This window comes from Coturnix japonica, chromosome 4 (genome assembly GCF_001577835.2).
Source record: "Coturnix japonica isolate 7356 chromosome 4, Coturnix japonica 2.1, whole genome shotgun sequence".
Classification (NCBI taxonomy): domain Eukaryota; kingdom Metazoa; phylum Chordata; class Aves; order Galliformes; family Phasianidae; genus Coturnix; species Coturnix japonica.
The window spans coordinates 71,598,038-71,608,748 of NC_029519.1; the positions used below are offsets into that span (position 1 = coordinate 71,598,038).

The following is a 10,711-nucleotide window of genomic DNA, read 5'->3' on the forward strand; positions in this document are numbered from 1 at the left end:
ACTCTACAGTTAACATTTATTGACAATGTTTGTTCCTTTACCTCATTATAATTATAATTTTGGTCCCTAATCCTGGCAGGAATCTTGACTTTCACTGCCTGTCCAGTATTTTTACTGCATGAAATTTCATGCAACTGTCCAGATTAAAGAGATTAAAATTTTGGGTTCTTATTATAAAGTCCAGCTTGAGGTCTGATCAAGAATTTGCAGTGTTTATGGAAGCACTTACATCATACAGTCTCAGTGGTGGCATCTGCAGAATCTTTGTCCTAGAAATCACTTTGCCCTGATTTCTGTTAATTTCTGTAGAATTTCAGTTTGATTTAGGAATCAAAAAAAATGTTTTTAAGTTTCTTGTTGAATTTTGGATGATATTGTTTCCAAAAAACCATATGCATAATGTAGTTTACTGTGACCTTCATATCTTCTTTTAATGATTGAGTTCTTATTTTTCAATATCATGTGTCCCATATGAGCCACAGAAAGATATGAGCTATAGAGAACAGAGCAGCCTTTCAATGACTTGACAAGAGCTTCATCAGAGAGGAAATACTCCAAACCTGCTCTGGCATTAGCTTTAGGAATCCATTTTAAATTTGAACCACAAATCTAGCTTTGGTCAAAAGCTTGCCAGGCACAATGAAATATAGATCCATTTGATTGCTGTGTAAGATGCCGGTTGTCAGTAAATCTGAGAGCTACTCCTAGGCTGTGTGGGGATGTATGACTAAAGGCTGTGATCAGAATGCTGAAGAAGAAGGTTTGAAAGACGTGTGTTTTATTTTTGGCATTATCATCAGTTTGCTTTCTCATGCTAAGCAAGCTGGTTTTGCTACAGTGTTCATATGTAGATCCCCCAAAACTGCCTTTAAATAACTAAATAAGCAGTCTGATTTAGAGGCATCAATGCCTAGACTTAATAATCTCTTCCAGAGTTGTCAGAGGTGTTATGAGGTGTAATTAATATACATAAAGCCCTTCACAGTCTTTTCTCTACCTGTCTACGTCTTTATCCAGACTTTTGTGCCATGCTGATGAAAGATTCAGAGTTGAAAGTAATTATTGTATGTATGCAGAGATGACTGAGAAGGTTTAATAACATAATTACCCTTATCAATAGATTTTCTTGAGTGCAACTCTTTGTTGTCTTCCTTTGAAGACAGTCATGATTAGAAATGATTCTACTTGCATAATTTCTGAATGAGGCTGTTTTGTGAGGATGTGAATGATAAAATGTCATTACAGGAGTCTGGAGTTAGTCTGGTGCATTTGCAGTTGATTGAGGAAAACTGTTCTGCAGAAATGGAATCATATTTCTTTGAAGAAACAAAGCTGCAGGTTACTTCGGCTTGGCTTTTCTTCCTTCTCGTCCTCTTTTCTTCCACCTGTTCAGCCAAGGTGGCCAAGTGACCATTAGGATCAGCTAAAAACTTCTGACTGAAAGTCAGCAAAAAGTTGAAGATCCTGTTGGGTTTATCTCAGGACAGGAAACAAGCCCATTTTATTTTTCTACATGACACCATGCAGTACAGAATATCCGTTTGGACAGTTTAGGTCAGCTGAACAGGGCTGCTCATGAATATAAAAAGCAAATAATTCCCATATGTACACCTAAAGACTGGAGTTATAAGCCAGGACACCGTTCATAGCTATGAAGTAGAAGGGGGAGGGTACTAAAACATCCTGAGTGTATCCCTTTGCTTCCTTGGACAGGATTTTATGTCCTGATCAAAGAAAATTTTTTGTTAAACAGCCTGCTTTCCCAACTCTCATTCTGGCTGTCTAGCTATCATAGGAGAAGTGCAACAGCCAAGCACTTATTGGACCTCAGAGAACTTCAAATTTGAGAAAAAATGGCTTAATTTTCTGCAAATCCAGGAAAGGCTTCCTCTGTACTGAGCAGCAGTAAACAATACTGACAAACAAACAAACCATAACTGTGACCTCCAGAAACATTTTTTCTTCCTAGATTATTGGAAGTACTTCTAGTTGCGATGCTACACATTGCATATACGCTTATCTTTCCCTCGGTGGGCATAGCGCACTTCTGATTTATTTACCTAGTACTTCTCTCATGCAAAATTTGGATGGAAAACTGGTCAGGTTTGAAATCTGCTTCCTGGATTCTTTCAGAGTATTTTTGAAATAGATCACAAAACCTGAAGTGCGTTAGTAGTCTAAAAAATAGATTTCCTCCTCCAGAAGAACAACGGAACTGTTATGTTTCAAAATCAGTCTCTTATCTATTTGTTCAAACACTGTTAGGAACATTTCCAGGTATTGAAACATGCCTGTCCATACCGGGAAATTGTCAGAACACTACTGTGTGCAGTTTTGATCTCAGGCAGCTGCCATCCTTCTGAACAGTTTTGAGTGTAATTGAGAAGATAGCATGGACCAGAATCCATTGCCAAAGACAATTTGGCCACTTCTACCCCAAATAGTACAGTTATTTAGCAGTTACTGTGTGGACTGTTTCATGTCTGCAAGTGTAAGAGAAAGACAACAAAACACTTGATGTATGGGTCTAAAAGTAACCTCACATCCCTAGATGTGCTATGGCTTGATTTTTGACAGGATTCAGTAGCCTGGAAACTGAGACAGTGTCCTAGGAAGAAGATAGCATGCATCTGAATCACTCTGTAAATTGAATCACTCTCTAAAGTTAATGCAACAAATGTGATTCCTCATCACACAGTCTGTTCAAAAACTACCACTGACTATAGTGTGGGCATTATATTATCTACCAGTATCTAAAGCTTTTTTGCTTCATTTTAGTACAGTGAAGCCAACTTGTACTCTAGTGTTGTATATTCATCTCAAAATTTAAACAGTGTAGCAGCATCTCTAGGTTTTTGAAAATGAATATTTTGTATTTTTCTATTGCTGGAACGTTACTGATAAATCTTTCTCTGCTACTTGGCAATGATAAAGCCACAGCTGGGTTTACATGTTTAAATTTGAGCACTATAAAGTACAGAGCTTAAATTTTTGTAAGGTAACGTGTATAAAGACACTGACATTGCAATAAACTTCTGGAAGTTTATTTGCTCCACCCATAGATACCACGTATGTCCTTAAAGGTGGAATAGACTACCAGCCAATCTTAAATCTGGTGTTTGGACAAAATAACACCCCCCCCCAGAAGTAGTGCAAGGTAAAAGATCAGATTCCTCCCCACTGCTTTCCTGTTTTCACTTAAGAAAATAACAATAGTAAAAGTAATTATATATATATATATATGTATATATATATATTTATATATAAAACTTGATATTTATTGTGTACTCTACTAATTTTAGTAGAAAAAATGATGTTATATGTGAAAAGGGCTAGCTCCCAGCCCTTGTCTAGTTTCACCAAAACCTAGTGCATGGGGAATTGAATGATCAGAGTGCCTCCTTAAGAAAAGCCCATGTGATCAAGGCTGCTAAAGAGAAGATGGCAAATAAACTACTTCTAGTAAAATCTAGTAAAATACTATGGCAACATTGGACATTAATTTCTTTGCTTAATTTTTGTTTCCCAAACCTGCAATTTTCACCTCGTTATGATTCAGTATGACTAACTGCTCTCTCCAACAAACCTCCTCACATAATGACAATAGTGCAGATGCTTTATTTTTCTACAGTTCTTCTCTATTCTCATACAACAAAGTGCAATTTGTTAATGATGTGTTTTTAGTAGTAGTCTGCCCAAACTAGGCAAGAAGCCAACTGACAAATTACAACAAATATACATTCCTTAATCCCTTGGTGGTCTCTGTCTTAGTTGGGGCTCTCAGGAGCACAGGCTGTTGTGATGTGCAAGTACATGTTCAGCTGTGCAGATGGCTCCACTGCTCCTTGTATACCTGGTGAAAAGGTAAAAATACTGGCTTGCTGAATGGGAGTAGTGCAGGATTTCTTGGCAAATTACAAGTGGATTAGTTCTGTTTATCAGTGTCTTTTTTTTTTTTTTTTTCCTTAACTGTGCAAAATGGAAAAGTATACTATTCATGAAAAGGGCTCATCTAGTCACAAATCTCATTAAGACTGAATGACAGTAGGCTGCTGTGAACTTAAAAAGAATGGATCTGCTTTCAGCACACTTCCCATTTAAAAAAAAAAAAAAAAAGAAAAAAGATGTGCAAGAGGTAGAAAGAATCCCAGCTTAAAGGGAATATATTTGATGTAAAAGTACACCAGTGATCAGATAAATCTTGATTCTGGTAATAAAATGGACATGTGCAATTGGAGGATAGGCTTTTGCAGGCTTCTCAGGTATTTACAGTCTCCAAAGTGCCTAGTTGCTTTTATCAACTTCTACAGAAGTAGGGTATAACTGTATAGAACTGAGCTGTTGGTGGATAAGCACGCTAGGCTGTATTGGAAATGTTGTGTCCTATCAGTATTGAAGAGGCTAAAGTTATTAACCAAAGAAGTGCCTGATCAGACCTTAGCCAAGGTCCAGCTCTAGAGACAGAGTTGTGTGGACTTCTGCAGGGAAGGAAACATGAAGTTTTCTTGCCAAGCCACAATGCTAGCTTTACAACAGGCCTGTGTTTAAAACCTGTGACATTTGGAGGTGGGAAAACAGCCAAAAATTAACAGCTTTTGCTGCCTGTTGCCTGCTTCCAGTTATGAGAACTGGTCCCTGTATCAGCTCTGCAATGCCATGGCCTTTGGTGACCCTACTGCATATATAGCTGTGTCTGTCTTTGTAAAGAGGAATGACGAGCAGAGGATGTGATGTTGTTCTGGTGTGTGTATAGTAGTGTGCAGGCCTTGATAATTTCCCAACACTGCTTGCTTCCACAGGCAGTAGGGGAGCTCCTGGTTAGAGGGAAGAAAGGTTTGAGTGCTGAGTGATTAAGTCCACCCGCATTTCTCCTTAAGCCAAGATACTTATGCATTCTGAGTGCAGTTACCAGGCTCCCTGCCAATGTGTTAATAGGAGTTCTTGTTCCAGGGTGCAGTTGCTGCTAAGGGAGTTGGCCTTCAAAATGTCCAAGTGACGCAGAAAAAAAATGTTCATATCTCTTGAGTGCACAGGATTTTGTCCAGAGGTTGCTGGCTTGGTGAGGAGATGAATCCTACAAGGCAAACCAAGCAATGGTTTTTCTGAGAAAGGAAATATCCAAGTTATTTCCCTTTTTGAATTCAGCCTGGTGGTAGATCAGACTGCTGAGCTCACTACTGTCTCTCACCCTGTGGCCATAGGGAAATGTGAGTGAGCTGTACAGGAGTATCTAGAGGCTTGGAAGGGCTAATCTGTGAGGACTTCAACTTAAAGAAAGCAGATAGGCACATTCCTTTGTCCTACACTTACAAGTGAAACAAACTGGAAAGCAAGGGGTTTCTTTTCTTCCCTCAGTATCTCTCCTGGATTCAGTGCTTCCCTCCCTTAGTTTGTGTTTCAGTGATGTAGTCAAATGTTCCAAGTTCAGCAGAATGGAAATTTCTGCAACGGCTTCAGGATTAATTTGTCTGGGATCATTTTCTTCTAAATGTTACAGATCTTCTGTTCGTGAACAGAATGGAATGGTATAGAATATTGGGTTAATGTATTCATGTAGGAAAGGAACATTTGCACAGCTGTGTTCTCCTTCTTTGGAGCACAGGAACAAATTTTGATTTCATTTGGGGTTTCTGTTTCCTTTATTTGCTCTCTTAATTTGTGTTAAAAAAAAAAATAAATGTTATCTGTTATATGAAAAAATCATATCATCTATATTAAAATCTGAGTGTTCCTGAGAGCTTTGTTCGCACCAGTAGTATTTATTTTTAAAATGAGTGAATTGAAGTACAGAGACATCACATTAACTAGTCCAAAGCATAAACTCTGAGTAGGTGCCTACTGATTTTCATGTTTTATTCCTTCATGATTCCCTCCTTCACTGGAAATGAATCAAAAGGCCATGGACTGACTTTTAACAAAAATACAGATCTCTGTGCATGTTATTTCTCTGTAATGGAGCAAAGAAAAGAGGATTAGTCTATATGAATCCATATCTGCTTCTGATATAGAGATAAGATGGGGTATAAAGTTTTATGGGTTATTTGTATTAGAATTATGATGAAACCAGAATACTAGCTAAAAGCTGATAAATTATTTTGTATTTACTTTATTCTATTGAAAAAACAACTTTTTTTCCACTCCAGACACAAATTTTCTTCTTCCTTTAAATTGTTATGATTCCTTTCATTCCCTAATGGTAGTCTAACATTTTTGTTTTATACCTTCAGATATTCACTGGTGTGATAGAAGATGATAGAACCATAAATGTCACATAATTCAATAATCATATGAATATATATATATTTTAAACAAAATGTAGTGAGACCACTGAACAAGTCAGAATGCTGGGCAGTGCTGCAGAGAAATGACCAGACAATGTTGTACAGGAGAGAGAGGAACCACTTGTAGAGAGAGAAGGCAGGGATGGTTGGACTGCTTCATCCTGAAGGTCTTTTCCAACCTTATTGATTGTGTGATCTGGAAATTTTATCTATCACAGTGTCTCATTATGTGAGTTGAGCTTTGGAAACCTAACTGTCTAAACACTGCAGAAGCTTATATTCTCACAAAATGAACTATTTAAAAAAGAATCTGCTAATTTTGTTGAGAAAATGGTTTGCTGACAGGAAAAAAATCTCCCAGTAGAAACTTCAACATTGCCAAATTATGCAGACACAGCAAAGTTTGCATTGCTGCGGAAACAAAGTTAAAGATGGTTTGTGCTGTGAAACACAAATTGCAAGTGGCTGCAAAAAGTTTAATGACACCTTTTGGGTTGGTCTTGAATGACACACTATAATACAAGCATCTTGGGCTAGAAGTTTTTTATTTCATTTTTCACCAAGGCAAGATACTTCCACTTCTATTCTTACAAGTCTGATACCAAATGTTACCAGCATACATATATGATCCATACATGTAGAGAGATGTCCGTCAGTACAGAATCACACTTCTATCAAATGTTTTAAGAGAAACAAAGTCTCTTCCATGCCAATCTAATAAAATAACTTCTTTAGGATAGAATATAGAAAAAGTAGTATAATCTATTAATATAGTTGTTCATAGAAGAGTTTAAAAATCTAGTACCTAGTGTTTAAACAAAACATACTTTATGCATTTGGCTAAGCTGAAATATCATACCTTGCCAAATAAAAAACTGCTTTCTAACCATAGTTTCCCTAGCAGCTCTGCAGGTATGTAAGGCATGCAGTTCATTTCCTGCCAAGGCTGAGAAAAATGGGTAGGTCTGTGACAATATTGCTAGTGTGCTCGAAAAAGGTCTAATGCTGTAGCTGACAATGTTATATGTATCTTGACTCCCGGTCTTCTTGAAAATTTCCCAGGTACAGCTTTGGGGCTGACTCCATTTTAGCGGTCATTGTCTTCAGAGGACTCAATGGAAGACTGGATGGGACTTTCCAGAGCGTTACAGTCATCAGTAAGGAACGCCAAGTCCTAGAGAAACAAGAGAGGTGGTTGACGTTATAAGAAGGAAGACAGAGGATAGTGCAAATGTGAGTAAGTCAGGCCCTGATTCACTTTTACTGAAGTCAGGAGGCAGGGTAAAGACAGAAGGAGCTGAATGCTGTGCCCCTGTTGGTGCATCCTGACTCACCCTCCTGCAGTAGGAGATCATAATGGTGTACAGGCTCCGGGCTTTTTCCTTCAGCTCACTCACTTCCAACACTTTCTCACATCTGGGGTAGGCCACAAAGTCACGGAGTTTTGTCAGCACACAGTAGTTCTGCAAAGAGTGCAAAAGAAGCATTTGTAACAGTGCACAAATGCAGATTTATGTCCCTCTCTGCCACTTAACAAAATTCTTATTGCCTCTGTGGGAGCTCTGAATTCCTACCTCTGTGTCTACATGATTTATGTAACCTTTAGTGTGGGAAATTAACCTTCAAATGTCATAACAAAGGAGTTTGGTCCAAATAAGTGCTCAGAAAGTTTTGCAGGCTCAGTCCTGGTTTGTCAGCTTCCTTCCCACGTGCTTTGGGAGCTGGCAGTGCCAAAACAGTAAAACCTGTTCCTGTAGTTGGTGGGGCTCCATAAAAAGAGGGTGCACTGTTTCTTTCTTAAGAGAGTGCCTCGTTTTGCTGGTGAACAAGATAATCAAGGATTTAATGACACAATTCCTCCATTCCCATACAGAAGGCAATAACTTTTTCCCGGTCATTTTCTCTCACAACTTGCATTATTAAAATAAAGCATGGAAAACTTTAATTTCGCAGCATCTTAGTACAGCAGATAAATAAATATTCCAGCTCTTGTTTAAAGGAAGGGAAACTGATACACTGGGATCATACTGCTCGTTAGTTAGGATCTGAAGGGATCTGACTTGCAATGCCTGAGTTGCAATTGCTTCCAGCAGATTGTGTAAGGCGTTTCTCATTGACTGGATATTGTTTTTACTTTTTAGCTTTCCAGGGGAACACTGAGAACAGAAGCAGAGTATGTCAGATATCCCAAATACATGCACAGGACACTATTTGGTCTTTGCTGGGAGATGACTTCCATGGTCTCTTCTCTGTATTCCTTAACCTAAAGAATATTTTTGCTTTCTGGTTTCAATAAATGGTTATTTAAAACAGGAAAAGCCAGCAAGATATCCCTGCATTTCTACTAGTCAAAACTGCAGTGCCAGAAGCCACACATGAAAACAAATGAAGTTTATTGAATGAAATAAATTGTTTTGCTTTTTTTTTATTAGAAAAAACAAAACAAAACAAAATTATTATTCAAAGCTTTGCTGTGAATATTTAGCTTCTGTCACAATAAACAATGTTGAAATGGCAGTCACTTCAAAACAAAATCTCAGAAGCTTCATAGGGATTTTAATAAAATTCAAAGTGAGATTTTTTATTTTTTTTTTCAGTCACTCGTGTTTCTAGTTAATTAAGCCTTAAAAAAATAGTTTCAAACTGCTCTTCTGGTGTGAACAATCTTAAGAGTTATGCTCTCTTTTCAGTGGCTGCTTCTCTTGTGCAGAAGGAAGAAGGCAGTGTGAAAACTTACGTGGATGTCCAAGTACAGCTTGGGCAATGTCTCCACGCATTGGTCCTGCAGAAAAGGAGAAAGGTCAGTAGCAATTTTATTTTGAGAGCAACCTGTATCTTAGGTAAGCAGCCTGCAACATCTTTGTAGGAGTTTTTAGGCTGACTCACCTTATCCTTGGAGGTCTGCAGCTCCTTGAAGGACTCAGTGATTTCTTTGCTCAGAGATAACACCCTGGAGTAGCAAGTTGGAGGGGCTGCTCTGGCTAGCAGAGCTGCAGAGAGCAGAGCAAGCAGACTCAGCAGCATCTTAGTCCTGGGGAGCTCGTCCAGGGGAGGAGGCAAGGAGGAAAAGATCCTTTTCAATGGCTGGGCAGCTCCCGTTAAACCTCGGTAGGTGAATTTGACAAGTCAGCCCCCAGTTAAATAGTCGTCTGCATCAATGAGGGGAAAAAAAAGTCTGGGGGTGGTCCGAGGAGCAGCTTGCTGCTGGTTTAAATTTCCTGCCAACCTATGAGGCGGGGCTGTTAGCACTTTCCTGCTCTGGAGCAGGGAAAAGAGGGAACAAGGGTAACAAAAACAAGCACTGCTGGCATGCTGCATTCCAAAAAGAAAACCACTGAGTGAGCATCTCGAACAAGAAAAATATGTGTAAGAAACAGTACAGGGTTATCAAAGGGCGAGAGGCCCTGATCTTGTGTATGCTTTGGAACATAAACCTCATTCTTGAGAAAGTAATTTACAGCAGTAGGACTGCATATGGTATGCGTGGAGAGGCATCCTCCAAGAACTTTTGTCTTATGCTGACAGTGCTGATCAGACTTGCTTATCATCCTTAGCAGGCCTGAAAGGTTACTGTTATAAGGGAGACCTCTCATTCTGTATCATTTCCTCTTTTCAACCTATGCAGGTACTCTGTTTCTAAATCGAAGCCAATAGTGCTTGCAATGGCTACCAGGGGAGAGCTGTATATTTACACACTTGTGGTCTCAAATAGAATTAATGCATCTCTATATGGCTGTTGTAAATGTATAAATGACATCCTGCTTTCTGTGTTAGATTTATGAGGCTCTGTTCCTTCGTTACATTCCAGATGGAGCTGAGACATCCAGATGCTGGGAAGCAGGCATGGGGCTGAACATATGTTAGATGTTAATTATCCTGTAAAATGGAAGTGCTTTTCATCGAAGAACTGCTTATTTCACAAGTTATCCTCCACCCCCCCAAAAAGAGTAGAACCTACCTCCTTTCAAACTGAGGTTCTAGATTGGCATTGATCAAAATAAGAAAGTATCTGATGGATTGCACAATCACCCTGGCATTGAAATAAACTGGGAATCCTCACCTGAAAATGAGAAATAACAAAGCGTTGGTAAAGGAGTTTCCTATCAGTCACTTTGAAGAAAAAAACAGAGTCTTGAGAAAAAGAAGATATTTGTATTTTGTAGAGGGTTCTGAATTGAATCTACCCAAATACCCGGGTAGATTCAAGGAAACAGATCTGCTTTGTACTGTCTTGTTGCATTGCTTTGCTTTTACAATGAATGATTTGTTTAGTAAAGTCATGTGCTCCAGAATGGTAACGTGATAAATACCGTGTGAGGAAAGGAAAATTTCAACTGCTGGAAGTCCCAACAGTGAGAATTTGGGGCTGCCTTTGGAAAATGAGCTGTTGGGTTTTATTTTTAGGTTTTATTTTGGGAAAAGGGGTTGTT

At 38.7% G+C, this 10,711-nt stretch overlaps 1 protein-coding gene across 2 annotated transcripts; it reads right to left on the reverse strand.

Annotated features, from left to right (window-relative positions):
* Window positions 1–6,809: 6,809 nt before the first annotated feature.
* Window positions 6,810–10,347, reverse strand: CYTL1 (cytokine like 1). Of its 2 annotated transcripts, XM_015862524.2 has the most exons (5): window positions 10,240–10,347; window positions 9,168–9,385; window positions 9,019–9,063; window positions 7,616–7,744; window positions 6,810–7,455 (listed from the first exon to the last, which is right to left on the reverse strand). In XM_015862524.2, exons 2-5 carry the CDS (start codon window positions 9,303–9,305, stop codon window positions 7,369–7,371), a joined length of 399 nt encoding a protein of 132 aa, XP_015718010.1. In that variant the 5' UTR covers window positions 9,306–9,385; window positions 10,240–10,347; the 3' UTR covers window positions 6,810–7,368. The 2 variants fall into 2 exon arrangements, with proteins under 2 accessions (XP_015718010.1, XP_015718009.1); XM_015862523.2 differs by lacking the exon at window positions 10,240–10,347 and having other exon boundaries at window positions 9,168–9,531.
* Window positions 10,348–10,711: the final 364 nt, after the last annotated feature.

What these genes read in the sequence shown, in the direction of transcription:
- CYTL1 (XM_015862524.2), bottom strand. Translation starts at nt 9,305, where the DNA reads ATGCTGCTGAGTCTGCTTGCTCTGCTCTCTGCAGCTCTGCTAGCCAGA. An exon ending in TGCAGACCTCCAAGGATAAG is followed by an intron (nt 9,064 to 9,167) that starts GTGAGTCAGCCT and finishes CCTTTTCTGCAG; the next exon opens with GACCAATGCGTGGAGACATT. An exon ending in TGATCTCCTACTGCAGGAGG is followed by an intron (nt 7,456 to 7,615) that starts GTGAGTCAGGAT and finishes TTGTTTCTCTAG; the next exon opens with GACTTGGCGTTCCTTACTGA.